Here is a 25,866-nt window from a genome sequence, read left to right as displayed (position 1 = left end):
AGAAGAAGTTTTTCCACTTAGAATCCAACTTGTTTGGTAAGTATCTGGTCTTCATGCAGGTTTCTGAGACTTTTTATCTACTTCACTACAGAGAAAGGGAAAAAGGTGTCTGCAGCTATTACTGTACCCAGTAGACTTCAGTGCTTCAGCAGAAGCAACCAGGTAAAAGCATCAAAGTGACTAAATGACTTTTGAGGTTTAAAAAAAATAGAGGTTTGTTCACTTCAAAGACTGACATCATACATGTAAAACACAGATTCTATTCAGCCTTAAAGCCACTCGTGAGTATCTCTGAGATAAAGACTCATTAAGGAAGAGGGAAATGTTACCTTGCTGCCATGTGAGTCACCCTGGCAAGCTGACTGAGGCATTCCTTTTCAGTCTGCTCTAGATGAAGCAAACCAAAATCTCTACGACACTGTAAGAAATACACCTACGGATTTTTGAGAGAAAGACAAAGAAGTTGAAGGTGTCTTTGTAAATGAACACATTCTTTTTTCAACCATTTCAAGTAAAGTTGAAGCATTTTTCAATCTCTTCTACCACATGAGTTTCTTGACCGCCCATAATACATTATAAAAACTCTGATTAAATCTGCAATTCTAACTTTTTGACTCAATGGTTACTGGGTTAGTAAACATTCCAGAACATTAGTTTTCAAACTTGAACACACCTTGGTATCACCTCAGAAAGTTTAAAAAATGATGCCCTAGTCAGAGACTCTAATTTTATTGATACCAAGGGCAACCTGATTAGTGGGATTTTTAAAAGTTCTCGAGTAACTCTAAAATTCGGCCAAGTTTAAGAACACTCAAAAGAAGTCCCACTATTCGCTTTTTTTTTTTTTTTTTTTTAATTGATGAAGGGTTAAGAAAATAATCAGACCACACAGGAGGACCATGCAGTCTCAATGGGCTTTGGGAGGTAATCTAAGAAAAACTAATGGAGGTCCAAGCAGCTATCCTGCAGGTTTGAGTCTGTCTACCCATACCCTTCTGCACCATTACTGCTGCATTGCTCACTTGACCTGTTTTTTCTCACTAATCATTCAATATTCCCTGAAAACAGGTTATATTCTAGGGCAGCATTAAGTGTTAATAAAATAGCAGAGTAGAAATAAACTTTCTGACTAAAAGCAGTGAGAAATAAAATACACAAATTTGAGCTCTTAATGTGATCTGAGGGTTTTGTTTTGTTTTTCGGTTATAGCTAGCTAGAATTTTACTAATCTTCAGGGATTTTTGGTTCAGGTATCATTCCTTGATTGTTGACCTCCAGATTTCCAAGCATTCTGCTAAAGAATATAGCTTTGGCATGACAGATATGGGAAGGTTTATAATCTTCTTAATGTTAGCTTTCTAAAAATTTGAATCTCCTTGTATATCAAAAGTTTAGTTATCTATAAATAAAAATTACATACATATAATCATATCTTTTAGAAGAGACCCTAGCTGTGGTGTTCTAGGTCCTAGAAGAAACTGAGTGACATTCTGGGGGCCTAGAAGGTAAGCTGGTTTTTGAAATTAGAGTGTATGATGCGTATGTGGTTTTGGGAAGATCTATGTAGAAAGTAATAAAGAAAGATATTATCTCCAGAAGCAGTAAAATGTTATTCTTAGAAATTTGGCTTAGTAACCTGGCTTCATGAGGATTTTCCCAAAACGTATGTATTTGCTACACATACTGAAGCAGACCAATTTCCTCAAGTCACTGGGGGAAAAACAACATAAAGTTATCAACATTGAAGTAATCATGTACAAAATTCCAATGAGTCAAAAAAGCTTAAGAGTTGAAGCTATGTTCTTCTGGCTAGTCCTAAGATGAATTATTTCTGTTCACTTATAACAGTCTTTTTTTCAAATCTTTAGTATACAAGCAAAACTTCCCACCCCATCTCTCTCTTTTTTTTTTTACCTCAGCTGTTAAAGCTCTGCTAGTTTCTGCATTCAGTTTGTTTAAGTATGTTTTAATTGTGCTTTCCAGATTATGCTTCTCCATTTCCCACTGAGATCTGAAATATATGATCATTAAAGAGTCAACAACATTGCAGCAAAGACAGACTTTTCACCTTATTCAGGAGGGAGAAGGACTGAAGCTATTCACTGAGTAAGAAATGATTTCTTGTAAAAGTTTACAGTATATAAAAGCAAGAGAAGACATTACTTAACCCTTACTGTTTTCCTTTACTACCAAGGGCATAGAAGTTTTAAAATTTTCAACATAGGGACTAGGATTTAAAACTTGACTCTGAAATAAAGTTGTCTGAGGATGAATCTGAGTTCTGAAATCTAATTAATGTGAAACTTTGGGCATGTTACTTCTCTGTATTTCAGTTTCTTTACATGTGAAAATGGAGAACACTGTATTACTGACCTCAAAGGACTGTTGGTGAAAACTCATTCAGATAATATACTAAAAGCATTTTGGGTTTAGTGCATATTAAGTACTAAATAAATGTTAGCTATTATCATTAAATTTCACATAAAGTTTCTACCAGCCTTTCTATATCCCTAAGCTAGCAACTACAAAGGTTTTTATCATCCCTGCCCTTGTGGCATTAAAGCTAAACTGCTACATTAAAATATTGCACTGGTTATCTCAGGATCTCAGCTCACATTCAACACCTCAGTATGAAAACAAATTCTACAAACTGAAAGGGAGAGAAGGAGATAAGATTATTATTTATGAAGAACATTATAGAGAAAGACTACCTATGAGATTTCTCTTTTTCCTATCTCATTTCAGCTTCCTACATCCGAGCCCCAAACTTCAGGGCATACAAACCAAATTATGTCTTTAAAGGAAACAATTAATTGGAAATATAATATTGTAATAAGGACTTTTATAAAGGCTATCCTCAATGTTTTATTAGAAACACTCAGATGCCTGCTTACTTACAGACACTGATGAGAAGTTTGATAAGACAATATACTGTTAATACCACTATGGCCAGAGTGTTTTGAGGGAAAAAAATATCCAAGGATATATATTAATTCAACCAAGAGGAATTATTATGCACTGAATATTGTGCAAAAATGCTTATAAGAACAAGAGAAAATTCTGACTCCATCAAAATTAAAAACTTGCGTGCTTTCAAGAACATCATCAAGAAAGTAAAAAGACAACCCACAGAATGGGAGAAACTATTTGCAAATCGTGTATCTGATAAAGGGCTTGTATCCAAAACATGCACACAACTCAAAACTCAACAAAAAACAAAGAACTTAATTTTAAAAATGGCCTAAGGATTTGAATATTTTTCCAAGGAGATACACAAATAGCCAATAAGCACATGAAAAGAAGTTCAACATAATTAATTAGGAAAATGCAAATCAAAACCACAATGATCTACTACTTTACATCCTCACAAATATTTGTTGGATTATCTGCCTTTATTTTACCAATTGTAGTGGATGTGGATAAACCAGAATCCACATCCATTGTTGGTGGGAGTGTAAAATGGTTAGTCAGTCAGAAAAGTTTTGGTAGTTCCTCAAAAAGTTAAAAACAGTTTACTGAATGTCTCAGCAATTCTACTTTCAGGTATATCCCCAAGAGAATTGAAACTTTACGTTCATACAAAAATTTGCTGACAAATGTTCATAATAGCATTATTCATAATAGTGGAAAAAGGGAAACAAATGTCCATCAATTGATGAAAAGGTAAACACGTTATGGTATATCTACACAATAGACTGTTATTTACTCATAAAAAGAAATGCATACTGATACATGCTACAATATAGATGTACAATATAGTAAGCATAAGAAGTTAATCACAAGAGGCTATCTATTATATGATTACATTTATATGAAATGTCCAGAATAAGGAAAATAATAGATTAATGACTGCCAGAAGCTAGGGGAAGGGAGAATGAGGAATAACTTCTAATTGATCCAGGATTTCTTTAGGGCGATAAAAATGTTCTGGAATCAGACAGAGGTGATGGTTCATTCAAAGCTAATGAATTGTAAAATTTAACACAATGAATTTTATGCTATAGGAATTAGATCTCAAAAACAGTTGTTATAAAATTACCTACAGGCAAAAATATGTGAATCAGAATAAAATTCAATTTCATAAATCAGTCACAATTAGCAGTATCAATTAGGGCAAAGAGATAAGAACACATAAGCTCCGGTCCCTGGCTAGTTTGTCATGGGACCATAACTTTGCTAATTTAATCTCAGCAGCTTTCTAGGGCCAGAGCTAAGGTGAACATACCTCCCAATTTGCCTAGGACACTTCCAATTTGTAACTGTTGTCCCCAGTCTCAATTTCATGCTCAAAAATGGCCCAGACTGGATAATAAATTATATGGCTATCCTGGAACATGCTGAGTGGAATACCTAAGCGTTTTAGAGATACACATTCAACCAAATCAAGACTTAAGTTTGTACCTTTTCATGGATAGTTGGTCTTTAAGATTCTTGATTTCATTATCTTTAGCATGGCTCTGACGCTGTAATCTGAGAGAAGATGAAAGTGTTATATATTAGAAATTATTTGTCATAATACAGTCAGAACAGCTCTACTTGTAGCTGAGGAGGGACTACATATGACCATTTGGGGCCACAAATATTGAGCCTGAAACTACTAAGACTTCTGCAACTAATCCTTCTGAAATTTATTTATTTATTTTTTCCTGATGTCTGATTCACAGACTTCCCAAAGAAAGTAAGTACTAAGTTCTAACCCCATCAATCCGAAGCCAAAAAGAACTTGTATCTCCAGTTTGAAGACTCAGAATAATGTTTTTAGCAATTTGTACTTTAGTTTACCCAGGAGAAGACACAGATGGTATGTTCTGATTTTCTAGGCCTGTGGAAGGATTGAGAACTTTAACTTTCTTACAGAGTTATTATGTCAAGTCATATAAACTATTGACTTGGATTAAGGGTTAAGGTCTGAAAGAATCAGATATTACATATAGAAGTAACAAAGCTGTGTGCAAATAATTTTATTTAAAACAGTAAATTTTAACTAGGGAGTCACTGACATGACCTAATCATGGGAAGATTGGGTAAAAAATTTATATAAAATTGGCTTAAAATTAATATGCAAGAACCTACCAAGAGAAGTACAAAGTAATACTTTTTGGCTGATATATGTTCACAAACCATTTCTGATATTCCTTCCTTATCCTGCTATGTATCTCCTCACAACTAAATTTTTATACTGACCCATTAATTTGCTATAATATTAAGAAATTTACAGCAAAAGCACATTTCTCTTTATGTTCAGAACCTTGGGATACACAGGAATTTGGGTTAATATAAATTACTAGAATGACAGCATTAAAACAAGGACTTTAAATGTTGGCTGGACTGCTTCCTAGTAGATTTCAGAGATTAAATTACCCACTCACCTTTACTCCAAGCTTCTTAGAAGCTATAGAGACTTACAATCAATGTGCTATAGAAGTGAAAATGCAATGAAGAGAAACCAGGTCTGTTTCTACACAAAAGAGATCATGTTCCCAAGTAAAGAAGAAGGAAAACAAGCTTTATTACTATGGTATGCAGGAGTATGCAGAGAGCTGAAAAAGAGGTAGTAGGAGTTTTTAAACTGACATTCTCCTTCCCTTTGTGGGCTTCCATTACTCTAATATTTTACCGAGCTCTAGTTTAGAGTGGGCAGTAAACAGCTGATAGCGGTGGTGGGGAGTTCAGAAGACCTGGGCTCTTAAATAATAGAGGATAAGATAGGTATATTTCCTATCATCCAGCTTGGATAGGAAACAACTGTTCAGGCACTCGTAACTTCTTAGTTCTATTCTTCTCATGAATAACATAAGGGTAAGATTAGACATTCTTTTCCGCAAGATCTAAAGTTCTGAAGCTTACTCTGGTTGGCTATCAAGCTTATTATATGGGTTTTACTGACAGTAATTACTTTAAATTTAGTAAGTGCTTACTGTGGTTTGTTCAAAATATGTTGCTATTATATAAATCTTCTTGGTTAATTTTGCAATTATCATTCACAAACACTGTAGGACTGACATTGAATTACACCAAAGAGGGATCCCTGGGTGGCGCAGCGGTTTGGCGCCTGCCTTTGGCCCAGGGCGCGATCCTGGAGACCCGGGATCGAATCCCACATCGGGCTCCTGGTGCATGGAGCCTGCTTCTCCCTCTGCCTGTGTCTCTGCCCCTCTCTCTCTCTCTGTGTGACTATCATAGATAAAAAATAAATAAATAAATGAAAAATAAAAAAAATAAATAAAAAAAAAGAATTACACCAAAGAAAAAAGATTCTTTTGCTTCCTGATAAACACCACATTCTAAAGTAAAAGAAATCCACGTTTTATAATTTAAAAATATTTTCATTTTTATCATATACTCTTGGAACATATTTAAGTGAATTGAACAAAAGCTTAAAAGCTATTATGAGAACACACACTATGCTCACTCGTTTCCTCTTAGTCTACATGCCCTGTGTTTTCTCTAATCTCATCCTACAGAGCTAAGGTTCAATATTGTCTCCAATGAAGTTTCCTTACCACAAAAACCACAATACTCTTTTTGCCCTACAAAATCCCTATTAAGTAAGGCTCCATTCGACAGTTATTTATAGGTACAGTTGGCCTTGAACAATGTAGGGGTTAGGGATACTGATACCTACCCCTAGCAAATGCAGTTGAAAATGTGTATATAACTTTTGACTCCCCAAAAGCTTAGCTACTAATAGCTTACTGTGGACCACCAGAACCTTACTGGTAACATAATTAATGTTTTATATGTTATATGTATTATATACTATACTCTTACAATGAAGTGAGAGAAAAAAATATTACTAAGATGATCATAAAGAAGAGGAAAATACATTTATAGTACCGTACTATATATATATAAAAAAAAAATCTGCCTATTAGCAGACCCACATAGTTCAAACCCATGATGAAGGGTTAACTGTACTTAAAAAAAAAATGTTAAACTTTCTGGGATAAATACATATTCATGTGAGGGTGTAAGAAATAATACAGAGGGATCCCATGTACCCTTTACTCATGTTTCCCCAATGCAAATGTCCTACAGAACTATAATATAATAACCAGGATGTTGATAGGGATATAGTCAAGCCACTGAACAGTTTTATCACAATACCTCATTTTGCTCTCATTCCCATTTCTTCTTCCTAACCTTGGATCACTAATCTGTTTTCCATTTTTATTATGTCATTTAATAATTTTTAAAATGTTATTTCAAGAATGTTATAGGAATAACATCATACGGTATATAAGCTTTGGGGACCGGCTTTTTTCACTCAGCATAATTCTGTCTACAGGGTCTGTAGTATCATCACTGTTTCATTCTTGATGGTGGTATATAGGTCCCCCTTTTTCTTTCTTTTTGTTTTGACAGAGGTGTATCAATTTTATTGATATTTTCAAAGAAACAGCTCTTTGCTTCATAGATTTTATTTTGTTTGCAATTTCATTACTTCTAATCTTTATTAATTCCATCTGTTGTTTTAGGTTATTTTGATTTCCTTTCTCTGGATTCTTGAAGAGGGAGCTTATATTAGATGGAGTCCTTTCCTCTTTTCAAATGTGTATATTTAATGCTATAAATCTTCAAAGAAATGCTTTAGCTATGTCTACAGTAAATTTTCATATACTGTATTCTAATGTTAATTTAGTTCAACATGTTTTTATTTCCTTTAGAAGTGTGCTGTGTAGTTTCTAAGTGTTTGGAGATTTTCCTGTTATCTCTCTGGTATTGATTTGTTGTTAGACTACATTTTGATCTGAGAGCATACTTTGCATGACTTCAATCTTTTAAACTTGTTGAGGTTTGTTTTATGGGCTAGGTTTTTTTTTTTTTTTTTTTTTACTGGAAATAGGGAAGTTTTATTTTTTAATGACGGATTTAAATACTTATTTGTGGACACAAATTCTCTAAATTCTTTTGGCTTTTTCTTTCAGGATATGTCCTAGTATGGTACATTTCCTATGGTCACTTGAAAGCATATGTATCCTGCTCTTGTCTGGTGAAGTGTCCTATAAATATTGATTAAATCCTGTTGGTTGATGGGGTTGTAGAAGTTCTCTATCTTTACTGATTTTCTATCTAGTAGTCCTACAAATTCCTGAGAACAGGGTGCTGAAATCTAGGACATTATAGCTGTAGGCTTTTCTTTTTCTCCTTACAGTTCCATCAAGTTTTGCTTCATATATTTTGAGGCTTTGTTTTTGGATACATACACTTTTAAGTTGTTATGTCTTCCTGGTGGATTGTTCCGTTCATCATTACGTAATGTCCCTCTTCATTTTCAGTAGTTTCTTTGCTCTGAAGTCCATTTTATCTGATACTAGAGTAGCCATTCCTGTTTTTTAAATTTATCTCTTTTTAAGATTTTATTTATTTATTCATGAGAGACACAGAGAGGCAGAGACATAGGCAGAGGGAGAAGCAGGCTCCATGCAGGGAGCCGATGTGGGACTCGATCCTGTGACCCCAGGGTCAGGCCCTGGGCAGAAGGCAGCGCTAAACCGCTGAGCCACCTGGGCTGCCGGCCCTTCCTGTTTTTTGATTAATGTTTACATTGTATATATTTTGCCATTTTTTAATTTTTAACCTATGTTGATAAAACTGAAATTTCTTAGAAACAACATATTGTTGGATTACAGCTTTTTATTTTTAAAATCCCCTGTGCCAGTGTCTTTTAATTGATGTATTTAAATCATTTACATGTAAGGTAATTATTGATGTTTGAGCTTAAGTCTATCATTTTTTGTTTCTTGTTTCTCTTTTCTTACCTTTTTGTGGGTTATTTGAAAGTTTTTGGATTCACCTTGAATCCATATCTCTCTCTGTAGCTTTTTGAAGTTGCACTTGGTATTGCAATATGCATATATAGTCTACTGATAGTAAGATTTTCCCTAGTTTCATATAGGTCTCTTTACCCGCTACACTTTTAAATTACAATTGTTGTATTTCCTCTACACGTTGAACTCCACATAAGATGGTATTATAATTTTTGATTCAAGCATCAAATACGATTTGAGAAATTAATGAGAAACAGAATGGACTCTTATTATTTACGCCCCCCCCCGTACTCATTCTGATGTTCTTTCTTTTTGAAAAATTTCTATTATTTCCTTTATATTTATAGACCTCCCATTTAGCTATTCTTTAATGGTAGCATTAGCAGCAGCAGATTCTTATACTTTTCTTTTGTCTGAGACTTGTCTTTATTTCTCTTCTTCCTAAAGGACACTGCTGCTGGATATAGGATTCAAGATTCTGTTGTTTTTAGTTTCCTTTCTTCCAGTACTTAAATAATATGCCACTTCCTTCTGGCCTCCATGATCTTAGATGAGAAATTCAATGTTAGGGGATCCCTGGGTGGCTCAGCGGTTTGGTGCCTGCCTTCGCCCCAGGGTGTGATCCTGGAGTCCCAGGATCAAGTCCCACATCAGGCTCCCTGCATGGAGCCTGCTTCTCCCTCTGCCTCTCTCTCTCTCATGAATAAATAAAATCTTAAAAAAAAAAAAAAAAAGAAAAGAAAAGAAAAGCAATGTTATTTGAATTAGCATTCCCACATGTTTTCTTCCTCTGGTTCTTTTGAGATTTTTTTTACTTCATTTTTCTGTAGTTTAGTTATGTGACTAGGCATGGACCTCTTTGGGTTTATATTAGTTGGGATTCAGGCAGCTTCTTGAATTTGTAAATTTATGTATTTCACCTCATTTCTTTTAACACTCCCTCCTCCCAATCTCTTTTCTCTCCTTCTGATATTCTGGTAAGAATTTTAACTCTTTTATTATTGTCCTACAAGTCACTGAGACTTTGTCCTTTTTTAAAAATCTTTTCCCCAGTCTATCCTCCTCTCTGCTGTTCAGATGAGGTAATGGTAATGTCTTTTACTGTTGAGGAATGATATGGTAGTGAATTTTCCTTTTTGCCTCTCATATATAGACAGGGTACTGCAGAAATTAGCAACCAATAGTAGGGTCTGTCCTCAAGTTCACCTGATCAATCCTCTGCCATCTTGAATATTATTATATCCAGCAAGATTTTCAGTTACTGTATTATTTAGTTTTATAATTTCCATACTTTATTATGAATTTTTGCAAGGATTTTATAGCTTCTCATTTATTTAAAGAGAATTCAATTTTCATGTTGAAGCATTATTAGGACAGTTGTTTTCTCAAATCTGAATCATAATGTTGTCATTTGTTGTCTTTTCTTTCATGTTGTAATTGTCCTCGTTCTTTGTATACCTAGGTATTTTGGTTATTATGAGACTTTGGATTCTATTTTAATTATTTTAGCAAGAAGACCCCCTGTTGCTGTGTAGTGTGAGGGCTGAGTGGGTGTATATGTTTAGCATCTCACTCAGCCCTGCTAATAACATCCCACCAAAATCAGACATGGACCCTCTGCCTCAATGCAGATGAGTGATGTGGAAGTTCATTCTGCTTTTTGGCTCTGAGTAGGGTAAAAAAATCAGCTTCCTGCTGGGCCCTACTAACTGCTTTTGCCTGGTAAGGAATGGAAGACCAGCTGGATACTCAGGACTGCCAATACTACCCCAGCAAGGAAATCTGGTTTCTGCTATCTGCCAATGTCAGAACACACTACCTGCTTCCAAGGGGTGGTATGGGACCATTGGTGCTTGAGTAGAGTAAGGGGATAAGCCAAAAAGTTTTTAGGGTTTTGTATCTTCCTTTTCCTGATCCTTTGGCGAGAGGAAACAAGCTTTTCTACAAGTCCCCCACCCTGCCTATTGGCTGTTCCAGGTTGGTAATTTCTGCAACCCTGTCCATATGAGAGGCAAAAAGGAAAATTCACTACCATATCATTCCTCAAATACCAAAGTCTCTAGACCGAGTCTAGTCTGCTTTCTTCTACCTTTTAGAGTCTTCTTAGACTTGCTTGTCGTGTTAAATCTAGGGTGTTTTGGTTGTAAATAGGAGGACTTGCAAGGAGTAGAACTACTACTTCTTGGTAGAACTAGAAGTCCCTCTGTTTTAAGTAAATTTAAACAAATTAATCTATATTCTCCATTAGCTCACCATGTCTGACATGTCTTGGTATCTTCTACATGTGCCTTACCTAATTCTTCTCACACAGTGGGCCCTTGATAAATGGTGAATGTTCAACACTGAATGTTCCTTGTATGAAGATATATGCACCCCCTAAAATGGTTTCTTTATAATCTCAAGCATACAAGGGTGTCTGGATTAGCTATCAGAATTGAGGAAGGATATCCTCAGATGGTAAAGGAGAGAAGCAGCAGCTCATCTGCATGGATGGTATTACTTTTCTGATCATTATATAACATATGTCTGGATTGGTCATTGCCTTTCAAGCTAAAAGACAAAGTTTTGAACCCTGAAGTGTGGGTTCTTTTCATTTTTTTCTCTTTTTTTTAAGATTTTATTTATTTATTCATGAGAGAGAGAGGAGAGGCGGAGACACATGCAGAGGCAGAAGCAGGCTCCACGCAAAGAGCTGATGTGGGACTTGATCCTGAGGCCCTGGGATCACGCCCTGAGCCAAAGGCAGACGCTCAACCACTGAGCCACCCAGGCATCCCTGAAGTGTGGGTTAAGTGATAATAGCCAGCTTAGATTTGCCAAAGCTATCTTAGGTCCTAACCTCCTTGAACTTGAAGGATCTCTGTGACTCTAGAAGGGATAAGCCAAAGTGTTTTTAACTGAGATTATGTTACCAGCGCTATGGCATCCGCTCCCCAGGAATTCCTTCAAGATGCATATCATATGTGAGAGATAATTTAAGACCTAAATCTCTGCCAAATATTTCTCCAATTTCATAATTAATACTGTGGACTCCAAGTTCTAAGATAGTCCTCAGAACTTGTCTATTCTCTCTACTAGCAGTCTAAGAACTAACGGATTTCAAATTAGACTTCATGAACAACTGCTATCCTGTAATATTACCATTTATTAAAATGTATCAAAAATAATGTTATTATTTCAACCGATACTGACTGGAGACTGTAATTAGTACAAAAAGAATATAACAAGGCCATTCATTTTTCCCTATGAGTCAGAATTTTTAGTCTGAGGTATTTAATAATTAAGATTGTTATGGGAAATGAGACTGTTGGGAGGGAGGAGTCTTTAGAAATTTGATTCATTTTTAATCTCTTGGTCTTGGAACACAAAAACTCTGAGACCAATCCAAAAAAGCATTCAAGTGATTTCACGGGTGGCTTTGAGGAATGTATCCATTATATGCTATGAAGAAAAACAAATCATTGGTCATATTTTTATAAATTATAATCATGACCTGAAAGTTAATTATCTTTCTCCTGTAATTCTATTATAATCACACTTGTTCAGCCAATACATGTAAAGCTTGATATATAGAGTGAGCAGTTGCTTATTTCTCAATCCAGCTGGCAAGGCAAAAATATAGTTGGCTTTTAAGCAAGTACAGGCCTGTAGTTCAGCAGTTCCTAATGTGTAGTCACAATGCCACCTCGTGGCTACGCAGGGATTATCTTTTAAAGATAGTGTTCATTATGGAGCAAATCCAGAATTTCCTGTTATCAACAGATTTGCACTTACTTGGAAACCTTATTGATTCCAAAAGCCACTTGTTGGTTCAGAGATGCAATGATTTTGTCTTTCTTCTTAATCTGCATTTGGTTTTCTTGCCACCGAAAAGTCACTGTTTTCAATTGTCTTTTGAAATCCTGATCAATGAAAAATAGTACTTCACAGTTAATTCTGTTCAAGTCACCATAGTCTTGAAAGAAAAAATGGGTTCTTCAAAAAAAGAAACTACTATTAGTAGTTTAAATTGTAGTATTAAATTGAACATTTCAATACCCCTGACTTGCTTCAGATAGAATGGCAAAAGTACTTACTTCACACTGATAGTGTAATTTATAAAGCTGTCGTTGCCGAGCAAGCTTTTCCTTCTCAGTTTCTCCATATTCTGCTTTGCTGGTTGAGCCCTAATGAGCGAATGGAATATGCATGCCTTATTTTCCTCTAAAAAAATCCCACTACTTCTTTAAAGGGGATTTAAAGTTGTCATCTAACTCCTACTCATGCAAACATCACTTCTCTGATTGGTGCAGATAAACCCACCTCTCCCCAATTACAGCATTCACTAAACAATCCCACGGTTACTGGTCTTCTGCTGCTATTACTGGAGAACATTACCTGCATGCCTACCATATTTTTAAGCCTTTTTCAGTATTGCTTTCATTGTTGTTAAAAGCATTATGAGGTAGGCACTTATTATTCCCACTTTAGAGATAATAAAACTGAGTTAAGTAACTTACCCAAGGTTTACACAGAAAGTGGAGAAGCCTGAATTCTAACTCAGGCAGTGGTAAGTGTCCAAACAATTATTACTCAGTACCACCTTAGTTTAATATTCAACTGCTCCACTGGATCATAAATACTATGATCACAAAGACCATGTTTTAGCATAGCTCTTGACAAAAAGTGCTAAACGTTTTTCGAATAAATGAGGGTGTAAACATTTTCCAAACCAAAGGCCTCATATTTAAACTTCAGACATTCAAAGCTAAGACTGCCATTTCAGTTAAAATATACATATTCTATTACAATTAGAAAGGGAAAAGATGACCATTATCAGCCAGGGAATCATTTTTACTAACTGTACCCTTAGACAATCAATATTCCTACATACTGTGGAACAGGATATCATTAAATTACATTAGTATAGAATTCTACATTTAAATCAAGTGATTTTAACAGAAAAGTCATATGCTTTATCTGACTTAGTGTTCTGCTGAGCACTTAAATCATATTCCCCTGTACCTTCACATATAGGTACATCATTCCCAGCAGTGACTGCTAGTAAGAAAGGAAACAAAGGAAAAAAAAAAAACTGTTGTACATTGTTAATATTTTTGTAGACATTTCATGCTTACAACCAGTTTTTTAAAAAAAATGAAGTAGCTTTGTTTTAGTAAACTATTTTTCTCAAAATTGTCAATGAAATGAAGACAAGTTTTTTCCCCCTTGTGATATCTGAAAACCTTTCGCAAGGAATGCATCTGTAATCAACATTGCCCAAGAGTTAAAGCCAGGAAATGGTTTGAGGGTTAACGTGAAAAGTTTTGGCTCCTAAGGTTCTTTTCCTCCTCCATTTATCCCTGTCCCTCCCCCGTTCTGTTTTTACTTGTTCCTCACAAACACAGAAACACAGTACAGACACTAGGCTAACATGCTATTCAGAGTCATGGAGAAAACAAAGGTTAACAACTGTTTCTGGAAGGAAGGCTGGGCTGTACTCTCTCTGATCAGGCTTACCTGCTCTATCATGTCCAGAATATGCAATTCATCCAGGCTATAGAACTTGTCTTCAGTTGCAGAATCCTCTTGGATATCACTTGCATCATCTTTCATAAATCCACTGACTGGGTATAGATTGGCTTGCTCTTTCTTCAACTGCTCTTCCTTTTCTATCATATTTGGGCTACAGTGGTGACATAATCAATGTAATCTTTTATAATGGTTGAGTGTTTTTCATCTAAGCCACTGCTTCCTAAATTAATATTTTATTGATCTCATGAAGTATTCTGCATCAGAAGGGTTCATGGCCAAAGAAAGTTTAGACAGTGCTCATATTGTGTATTTCTCATTACAATTCATAATGAATTTATTTAGCATTTGAGCTATTACTCAATTAAGATATGTACTCTGTTCATTCTAGTGTTACCAAGAATTATGAGATCATGGGAGTTCATTAAAATCAGTTACTTTTAGAGAAACAATACTTTGGGAAATATTGAGAACCATTTCCAGTTATGCTATATTATTTTATCATTATAGCATTCTCAATAAGTAGGTTGACTTTATCAATTTAATTGCTTTAGGTCCAGTGTACATTTAGATAGAGGGCTACATACAGCAACATAGAGTAGATTTAAATATGGAGGTTTCTTTGGTAACAGGACTTAAAGAAACTGCAGTGCTATTACATGGATTTCAGTAACTAGAAACTACTAAAAAAAAAAAAGGAATGAAAATACTACAAATACAATGACAGCTAATTTTATACCTATATCTAAAATTTAGATGTATGTTACTATCCTTTCAAGTTGTCCTACTATTTATAGCTATAAATTTCCTTCTTAATCTCATTAAATGGTAACAAGAAATAGTACTTTTACTTGTAACATGATATAAATGACTTGATTAGTGAATAGAAAGAAAATAGATAATTTTAGGATGATTACTTCTTTTAGGCACTTGAGACCTAGAAAACAATGGCCTCTAATGCTTGTAGAGTAACTTGTAAAACAATATAAAATAGTCTTAGGTATCACTGAGGTATTCTAGAATGACTCACATTTTGAGAAACGTTTGGAAAGTTCAATGAAATCAATTGCTTGTGTAGGCCACTGGATTCCAAACCCAATTAATTTTCCAAATTATCTGAAGAGCTTTTCTAAAACTATTATTTTTGCAGGTCCCCTGAGAACTGCAAATATATAGATCAATTTGTAATTTTGAAAACATCCAGATAATTCCTAAATTTTAAAATTTTAACAATAGCAGTGTGACAATACAGGAAAACGTTCGTATCAGTAAGAAATGAAAACTATAGCATGTAGAGGTAAAATAAAATTTGGCATTAAAAACACTTGAACAAAATGTTGAGGGAAGAATGAAGCAAATGTGGAAAAACAGTGTAATTATTGAATTGGGATGACAGGTACATATACTAGTGTAAATGTATATTCTTTTCTTTTGTGCATATTTGAAAATTCTCATATGAGAAAAAAGCTCCCTGGGTAATTAGATGATCATCCAGATTTGGGTCTATATTTTAGGTAACATAAGCAAAATGATTGATAGCACTGTTTCACTCTTCAGTAAGTTATTTTTAAGGCATCTAGACATGGCTTGAAAAGAGCAAAAAACAAAAAAACTATTGCTCTAGTATTGTTTTGCTCAACTTGCTGCCAGAGAACATGAAAACTCAGATGATGAACCATTTACTTACCATATAGATCACACCATTATCAATAAGAACATATCAACTACAAGTGATGACTTTATGGTTAAAATATGTTCTTGCTACCATTTTAAAGATAACTTAATAATTTATGTCTTCACAGTGAATTCTCTAAAGTTATGGACTTTCAATTAACAAACTTTTTGGTGGGTATAATGAATCTCTTCATTACTGTCTCCCCTACTTCCACCCTCTACTGCACTGTCCTCAATCATATGGTTGTACAATCCAGTGATCTTCAGACATTAATACGTTTCCAGTAAAGGTTCAAAATTCATGGTTAACAACCGGGGATTAAAAACAGCAACAATAACAACAAGCTGTGGATTAAACAAACCAACTCAAAACAAACTCTTTTGTAAAAGGTCATTAGGACAAACAATGATCTGTTCTCTAAGGTTAAATCGTACTTAAATTTAGATTTGGCTAACCACAACCCAGATGACATTTTAAAAGATTTTATGCTGGAACCAAATTAGTCTTTGAATAAAAAGGCAATTAGTATTGGGTGATTCTTGAGTGCCTTATATAAAAATGGTGAGAGATTCTATTCTCCCAAAGTAAATGATAATTTAACTTTTTGTCATTCTATTAAAAAGTGTCAAGTTATTACAAGGAACTGTACTTTCTTCTTTTAGAACACCTTCCAAGGTAAGGCTGTGTCATACTGGCAAAGCACACTTTGAAAATAGTAATAAAAATTTAAAAATTAAATAAATACTTACACTTGTTCTTCTTTTGATTCCTTATTCTGAAAAACAGCATCAAGAATCAGTAATCTATATCAACTATGTCAGTACAGCATAGTGATGTGACTGTATTTAGATCAGTGTTTCTCAAACTCCTTTTTACCACAAGCAAAATAAACACATTTTACATCATGATGTAAATGCACTTATATATAAATCTTTATACATAATATAAAACTGAAATTTAAGTTCCACTACATAAACTTTACCCATATTATATGTGTTACAGACTGCACTTCTGTGCCCTTCCTAAATTCATATGCTGAAACCTTAAACCTCAGTGTGATGGTAACTGGAGGTAGGGACACTGGAAAGTAATTGTTTAGATGATGCCATGAAGTCCTCATGATGGAATTAGCAGCCTTATAGGACGAGACCAGAGTTAGATCTCTTGCTCTGTGTGTTCTCTCTCTCTCCCCACACCATGTAATGATACAGCAAAATTTAGCCATCTGATAAGAGGGCCCTCAGCAGACACCAAATCTCCTGACACCTTGATCTTGGACTTCCCAGCCTCTAGAACTGTGAAAAATAAATGTTTGTTGCTTAAAACACTCAGTCCACGGCAGTTTGTTATATCTCTGCCTGAAGAGACTATGTGATGAATTCTGAAGCTTTTTTTATTCCTATTAATTCTATTCATTTTATAAAATGGTAGTTGTGACCCACTAAATTAATTTTGCAACCTACCACTGAGTCATGAAACAAAAATTATCAAGATATTGGAAATAAATATTGGGGCCGAGTTTGCACCTACTGGTAATCTTTGGCCAGGGAATGTGTAATTCTCCTTCATGGAATACTATACTAACTACAAGGGTTCTTGAAAATCTACACATAAGGTAAAAGCAGACGGATATATTAAGAAATCTTACAGAAAAAGAAGTGTTAGGGAGATCACAATTAGAAAGAAATGTTAAAAATAAAACCCTAAATTTTAAATTCATTAAAGTAAAATTATAAAGGCAACATACTACATAAAGATAATAGCAATAACACTCAACATATGCTAATTAAGAGGATTAATTACTCTTATACATTACCCTTCTGTTAAGAGTATTATTTACTCTTTACTTTTACACGAATTAGAGTATTAACTTCTACTACCACCTTTTATTTATAAGAAACTTCAGGGTCTTCTTCCCCATAGATTCCAAGATGTACTTACAAATTTGTTTTGCCTCACTGTCTGTACACTAAGAGAATTTTTGCATCTCAGTGTCTGATCAGTGTCCAGTACCAATTTGATTCTACAATTTAGAATTATCAACTCCTACCTTGATTCCAGTGTACCTGAATAACTGAATGGAAAGACATTTGGTTGTTCAGAATGAACATCTAGTATAGTTGAATAGTTTCTGAAACTTTCTAGCTCTTCCCATGACAACTTTTGGTCAACACGTGCATCAGCCTGTTTTACATGCATCTCAGTAACTTCCCGTCTGTAGAGAGCACATCCAATTTGAAGGGCTAGATTTATTTCCTGCCATGTTTCTTTCTTTTCCAAAGGCTTCATCACAAAGCCTTCTATTCTTCTGCCATCTGCTTTACCTCCCCCTTTTCTATTCTTAACCCTTAATTCCCCGGGGGGGGGGGGGGGAGTGGGAAGGAGGATCTAATTAACTCCTAAAAGAGTTATTTATAATTTAGAAGCTAAATACTAAATTCCTAACTGAAGAAAGTGTTAACTACAAAGTCTCTCTACATACTAGTTACAAGTTATCTGTACTGACCCCTCTATTTGCTACACAATTTTTACATTTTTTTTATCATATTCTTCCAGAGTCTCTGAGAGATCTTCTTAGGATTTCAACTAATTTAGGCAGAGATATTGCAAAATAAGAGAAGACAGAACTTCACTTATAGGGACTTTGTTGTTATTCTGTGTAACACAAGCTAATTTCTGTATGCTAGAATTTTTCATGAAGGAAAGTCCTGATTAGAAAATGTGATTGTGATTAGCTTTTTATAACTGGTTGTTTACACTATAACTAGACAATACTTTGTACCTACAATAACAAATGTATATTATATTAGTAGGACCACTATATATAGAAGTCATATGCAAAAATTTCAGCATTTTTAGGTTCTATCCTTTAGAATTTAGATTAAAAAATGTAAGATCTCTCTTCTAATGTCCAAATCTCATTTTGATATAATTATCTTCAGAGTATCTCAACTTCTAATAAAATAAATTAGAAAAAAACTTAGGTTATAAATAAGAAAAAACTTCTTGACATTTAATAAGACATTTTCAATATTACTACCATGTGAAATTTTGAGCTGTGTTTACATTTATTTCCAGTTGCATTTATTCCTGTTTAATTACAACTTGTCATAAAAGTGGGACTTTCTAATTAAAATTGAGAATTTGGGTAACCATATTTTAATTTTTTGGAAGAGACAAACTATATACCTTTGGAAACAAGATTTGTGGCCTGACAGCTGTGGATTTACTTGGCCAGTTTTATGTAGTATTAGACCTAGGATTTACTAAAATTACTAAAATATTTTGCAAAAATTAAAAATTATCAGTGAAACTAATGGACCAGGTTGTGTTTTATCATACAAGAATTGCCTAAAAGTAAGTCATCTTATTCATGTCTTTTAAAAACATGATTTTCAAAATAACTTTTGAATGAAATGATAAATTTTAATAAATGATGGTTATGATAAATATGAAAATGGTATTGATATTTCATTGATCATAGTATAAATAACCTTTATTTTGTTCTTCACCTAAGTGTTTGGTAACTTTCCCTTGTGTTTTCATTTATGATTAAAATTTGTGTATACTTTCAAAAGATGAAATAAAATGGATTTACCAGATTGTAGTTGGGCAAAGAGTCTCACTGAATTTGTAATATAATCTACAGAGTACATCTAGATTTTAAGTATATGCTTCAGGCCAGAAAATAACACCTTTTTTCCTCCCCACCATAAGGTTTGCAAAGCCTAGTGGTTAGCTATATGCTTGATTAAAAAAAACTCAAGTCCAAATCCATAGGAATCTACAAACATCAAGAGTGAACCAAAATGTAAATGAACTTTGGTGGACTATGTTATGTCAATGTAGTTAATCAATTACAACAAATGTACCACTCTGCTGGGGGATACTGATAATGGGAGAAGCTATTCATGTGTGGAGGCCAAAGATATATGGAAAACCTCTGCACCTTCCCCTCAATTTTGCTCTGAACAAAAACAAAATTGCTCCAGAAATATAGTCTTAGTTAAAAAAAAATTAAGTAAAAAAAAAAAAATTAAGTCAAAACAAGACTCAACTTTCCTTTGTAATTTTCTAAGCAATTAAAAGACTTTTTGCTAAAGCTGCTACTGACAGTAATAATAAGTTGTTTATTTTGTAACAGGCAAAACAAAGAAAAGGCATGAATGAAGCTTCTTGAATTTCTAACATTTTTGTACATTACTGCATTGTTGGCAGAGTCTTAGACACAAAGGAGAAAATCAAGATTTCTTGAGGTTTTGAAAAATGCTTCTGAATAGATCACTAGAAATATGATGGGAAGCTGTTTTTAAAACACTGAGTAGGCATTTTTTAAATGAAAGTAGTATGCAGAAATCAGTGAAATTTCCAAATAACTATTTCAGTTTCTTGTTTGTCTATTTAAATGTATAATTATGATTTAGGTAAGTAAAGTAAGACACACTGTGAGTTTGAATCATTCAGGATCTAACCTACATAGACTTCTCTATAACCACATATTCAATGAACCTATTGACATTTTAAGTCATTTATGCTCTAGTCTACTTGAACTAATTTTAAGTTCTAACGGTGAATCCATGTATTAAATCTAAGTGCTCATAATTAGACATCCCTCTATTATAATGTTAATACAGTCACTTACCTTTTTATTCTTAGTCTTTTTCTTTTTCTTTGGTTTACTCTTAACCTGACAAGAAATAAATTAACATACAATTCAAACTGCACAAGAAGTTTTTTGCAAAATAAATTTCCTCTAACCACTGAAATCTTCTATCTTCTAATATTAAACATCACATTTGCTTCTTCCTAGATTCCACAGAAAATTTTCATTTTCACTTTGATTTTAACCTGTCTTCCACTCTTGAGAAATCTTTGATCTATAAAGGAATAACCTGTAATATCAATGAATAGGCTACAGAAAAAAGTTTACAGATCCCCATCTGCCCATGTGCATGCATGAGCAACAAAGGAGGGACTTCTAAAAAGAATCAACATATTCAAGTTCATAAAATGAAAAATTAAGCCTGGGAGTAATTTAGTGGCCATATAATGACCGTTATATAAACCATTAAATAAAGATCCATCCTGTAAAATTTTAATTCTACCCATGTGCAAACAGCATTGAAATATCCCTGTTTTCTTCTCTCTTCTTCTATTCCCCATTATGCTTTCTTCTACTTTCTATTAACTTCCCACTTTCCAACCACTCAGGATGAAAAAATATGTTCAGAAATCTAGCATAGTGCCTGGCACATACAAAGTGTTCAGTAAATGCTGGAAAAATAAAAGGCTAAGGCAGGAAAGACTTTGGAAGAAGTACTGGGGAAAGCTCTGTGTAAACACTATGACAATAAGATTATATGGGATGCTGTAAGTAGAGGACATGCAACAAACTAAAGGCCCTGATTAAATTCTAATTTAAATATTAATGAGAGCTTATACTTCCTGGAGATCTTTAATAGATTCTGTTGAAGATTCACTAGGTATTGATGCTCCATCTTTACTCATTTCTGCTAACTGTATTTCAGGGTTTGATTTCACATTTATATTGTATTCCATGAGGGGTGGACTTAGTTCTTCTTCCTCATTCTGTAACTCTTCTAGTTCAATACCTAAGCGTTAAAAACAAAACACTCAAAATCGAGATACATACAGTTTTAGCCTCTTATCACTACTATAAACAACCCCCCCCTCCGACCCTTTGCCCCATAAAAACATCATCCCAGGAAATGAAACAGAAGACATCTTATTCTGTTCCCTCACTAGATGAAAATGAAATGCCCATTTATCAATGACCAAACAGGTACAGATACTACCCTAGAACCAATCAGTACAAACCCAAATGCTAAGATACTTTACTGTTATCTTAAATAGACTCTAAATATTAGATATTCTAGAACTTAAGGCAACTCTAAATACTAAGTTTTTGAGGATTCTGACATTGCCCTATTAATACTGTAACTAGTATAATTTTAGAATAATGAACATTTTTTTCTCACTTAAATATTTTTATTGCTCAAGTATAATTTTACTCCAAAAAAAAACCAATAGTGTTTTCTTATGTATAATTTTACTTGCACAATATGAATTACATTTAAAAAACCCACAAGAACACAAAAATATAAATCAAAGTAATTACCACCTGGCAAAAAAGAGTATATAGTTTAACTGGAGAAGTTAACCAGATAAAAGCTACATAAGCTAAAGAGTGGCATATACAGGTAGAGGAAGCAGGGAGACACTTCTGCCTGATGAAATATCCAGTGTATTAAAAAGTCAACAAACTAAACTATGCTTGGGTAAATCCTGGAGCATGTACACTAAGACCAAAGCAGAGTACAAAGGCTCATACTACATTCAGCTAACCAAGAGTAATTTGACCACATGATTTTCCAAGTTTATAACAAATATTTATAGTTTATTACAGTTACACTGATCACGTAAAATGCCTGTAAGTATCCCCTAGCCGTCCCAAGTTGAAAGGTCACCTAGGTATTTTGTTTTTAAACATACTTACGTTGACTGCCAGTTATTGATTGTAGAGCAATTCCTATGACACATAAAGAAAAAACCTTAAGCTGTATAATTGCAAAGGCAACCAAAAAATACCTGACTGGGACTAAGAAAAGGAAGAAGATTTTTATGTTGCATCAATTAATTTTATAACTAACTATAAAATCAACCAGCTTCACTCATGATCCAGTTTAAACAAGGCATAATCTTTAGATTATAACATAAAGGTTATAAACTCATGTTTAGGGAAGAAAAAAAATTTTGAAAGCTCCTAATAGATAAAGCACATTCTTATAATTTAAAAAGTCTAAGGTCATGAAATAGTAATAGTGAGTTATGAAGCAAGCCTCCATTGAAAGTTGGAGCATTTTTAGCAATATGAATTATCCTGATCAGCCTCCCTTTCTCTTGTTCATAAATATTTATTAAACTACAATACATCAGGCTGTATGAGGTTCTAGATATTGAATGGTGAAGAAATAAGACAACCTTTACAGTGATTTAGTGGGAACAGTGGATACTAACCAAACAAATGAAAACAGCTACTGTAGTAACTACTAGGAAAGCCTCTATTAAAGGGACTTGAACCTTTTTGGTCTACCCAAGAACTGTTTGAAATGCTTTGTATTTATTTAGTGCTCAAAAACCTCCCACATATTACCTTTATTCTCATTTGTTATTAAAAATCTTAAATTTAAAAAAAGAGTCTCTTAGGTCAAAGATTCTTGCATGACTTTCTTATATCATCAGTCAGCATTCTCTTCTTTTATGCTCAAAGAAAGCTCTCAAAGGTTTAGCAGAAAAACACAATGGTATCCCAGAACCTCAGTAAAAGGACTATTACTGGGCAGTAGCAAATCTCCGAAGAAAATCTGTATCAGTTCAACAATTACCAGAAATTTGGTAAGTTCAACAGCTACATACCATCAGTGTGGTCATCAGTTGCTCACTAGGTAGCACAACTAATAACTGGGACCAGGAAAAATCACCCAGAATAGCTCAGTAAGGGGTTCAGTGATGCTGACATGCCTTGAACTCCACTCCCCATGAGGACAACTGAGAAGCTATCCAGGAATGCAGGAGAGAAGGTCTGAAGTCTTTCCCATATCAAGAAACAATGTCTGAGAATGGCTACTGCTGACCTTGTACTTGCCTAAACATTATTTGATTTTTTAAATTACCCATGGGTGCGGCCAATGGATAGCTGCCAAACTTTTAAACTAAATGTCATGGTTCTACTGGAAAGGAGAAAACATATACTCATGGTATCTAAAAGGGTATCCTTGAAATACACAGTACCTGTATTCCATGCTTTTCCTTAATTTTATAGTAGTGATAAAACTCCTTTAACTTAAAAATCTTCAATTCCTTTCTGAAAACAGAAACTTCTCAACATGACAAGAGAAATCCTCTTGAATATATTCTCCGTTAACTTTCCCCCACTTTGAGCTCAATAAGGCAAAACTTTTTAGTTCTCTGCATTACAATTATTTTTATGTTTCTATAGCTTTGTTCTTGTTTCCTTCTGAAATATCCTTCTCCCATCTTCTTCACTGGGCTAACTTTTACATGTCATTTAAGAATTCCTTAGATATTATACTCTCCAAAAAGCTTTTTTGGAATCTCTTAGAGTAGGATTTCCCATGGCATCCTGGAATAACTCTAGCACTATGATTTTTATTAGTTTCTTGATGAGTCTATCCTCCCAAGAATGTGAGCTCACTGAATCTCCTGCTCTTAGCACTGTGTGTGGCACATGACAGACACTCAGTGAAGGTTTACCAGCTGAAGTAAGTAATTATTTTGTACCTTGTTGATAGCAGGATAACATCCTCTGGATGATTTCTGGTACTGGAATGCCTAGGTAGATGGAGAGTTGATGGTAATCAAGGGAGATATTCTCAATGGGATTCTCCTTCACTTTCTCAATATCCTCTTGCTTCATCCCAAGGCGCAGAAGAATATCTGAAACTTTTTTCCAAATTGAATTGAATTGTGACTCAGTGAGACCATTCATCAAAATCTCACTAAGGAGGATATCCCTGTATTTGCACAGCCTCAGGATGTCTGCAGACTTAGAGAGATCAGAAGATGATGGTTCCATATTCCAGCCTTTTTTGGGTGCAGGGAATACATTCAAATGTTTTATGAGAGCTAAGAGGAGGTACAAGTCAAATTGTTTGGACTGTGGTAGCTCCTTGTTTGGGGGATAAAGCAGATGCCATGCTCCACCCAAAGGGTGATTGGTCCAAAGATGGTTGTAGTAGGGTTCCAGCACATTCTTGTGTATAAGAAGCTCTTTTTTCAAAAGAGGGGGTGGCATAGCCTCATCAAATATTTGCCGGACAATGTCAGTACCAGAAATGATAATTATATGAAGCAGATGATAGAAATAATTATAATCAAGTTTGAAGATAGGCATTTCATCTGAAAATGAATTTTGAGAAGTCAAAACATTCCACATTAATGCTCTTTCTCTATGTGGTCTCTTGTATTACATCCTAAGCTCCTGTAGGAAAGGGACTATTCCAAGAGAATGAAGTATGATATAATGCTTTGCCACAGCCAGTGCTCAATAAGCATGCTGTTGTCTACCTGTCAAAAAAAATCCCAACAAAAACTAGATATTCCCAAGCAGAAGTAATCACAAAGACTAATCACCACAGAAGCCTTTCAACCATCCAGGGTTTTGTTCAAGTAAATGAGCTTTGGCAACCAAATGGCACTAAAGTATTGGGCCTTTGAAAATTCCGAAGACTGCCAAGAATGGTAACTGCCAGTGTTTAATTATATTTTGTTTAAGTAACTATATTTTATCTTAATCAGCACTGTCCAGTAGAACTTTCTGTGATAAAAATGTTTTAGATTTGGTGTGCTAGCCACTGAATACCAGAAATGCTGCTTTTCTAACAAAGGAACTGAATTTGAATATCTCATTTGTATTATTTTAAATAGCTGCATATAGCAAATGGCTACCATATTAGACAATACAGAATTATATCAAAAACATAAAGTGACCTAATGCCTTAATATTCAAAGTGTAGTTCACGGGCCAGCACTGGCATCCCTATGGGAGAACCTCTTAGAAATGCAGAATCTTAGCATCCCTCTTGTCCCATGCAACCCAGAGGTACTAAATTGGCATCTATGTTTTAACAAAATCACCAGGTGACTTAAACATATATTAAAGTTTGAGACACACTGACCTGATGACCTTATCCTATCAAAAAATAATTAAGTTTATTATTAAGATATTTCACCAATGAAATGGCATAAAGCATGAGAATGAACTACTTGGTATTTTTCTGGTTTTAACAGCGCCTCTAAAGGAGGAGAGTAGACTGAGGTGATTTAGAAATATGAACTTGATATATGATGGTATATTTTTTGTATGAC

General features: G+C 34.3%; 1 protein-coding gene across 11 annotated transcripts in view; it reads right to left on the bottom strand.

Moving 5' to 3' along the window:
- DZIP3 (DAZ interacting zinc finger protein 3) overlaps positions 1-25,866 on the bottom strand; it is an 85,420-nt gene that overhangs the window by 12,495 nt on the left and 47,059 nt on the right. For 6 of the 11 annotated variants that reach the window (XM_049105530.1, XM_025478229.3, XM_025478247.3 and 3 more), the window contains 11 exons: positions 24,280-24,897; positions 22,475-22,507; positions 21,400-21,569; positions 20,600-20,644; positions 16,707-16,732; positions 14,271-14,436; positions 12,848-12,937; positions 12,546-12,673; positions 4,402-4,470; positions 1,915-2,011; positions 330-433 (listed from right to left, as the gene is read on the bottom strand). In XM_049105530.1, the coding sequence (XP_048961487.1) occupies positions 330-433; positions 1,915-2,011; positions 4,402-4,470; positions 12,546-12,673; positions 12,848-12,937; positions 14,271-14,436; positions 16,707-16,732; positions 20,600-20,644; positions 21,400-21,569; positions 22,475-22,507; positions 24,280-24,897 (1,546 nt within the window). The remainder of the gene's footprint in view (positions 1-329; positions 434-1,914; positions 2,012-4,401; positions 4,471-12,545; positions 12,674-12,847; positions 12,938-14,270; positions 14,437-16,706; positions 16,733-20,599; positions 20,645-21,399; positions 21,570-22,474; positions 22,508-24,279; positions 24,898-25,866) is intronic. The other 5 variants (XM_049105532.1, XM_025478285.3, XM_025478277.3 and 2 more) reach the window with 4 other exon arrangements.

Source organism: Canis lupus, chromosome 33 (assembly GCF_003254725.2).
Source record: "Canis lupus dingo isolate Sandy chromosome 33, ASM325472v2, whole genome shotgun sequence".
Classification (NCBI taxonomy): domain Eukaryota; kingdom Metazoa; phylum Chordata; class Mammalia; order Carnivora; family Canidae; genus Canis; species Canis lupus.
This window is presented reverse-complemented; position numbering and strand designations above follow the sequence as displayed.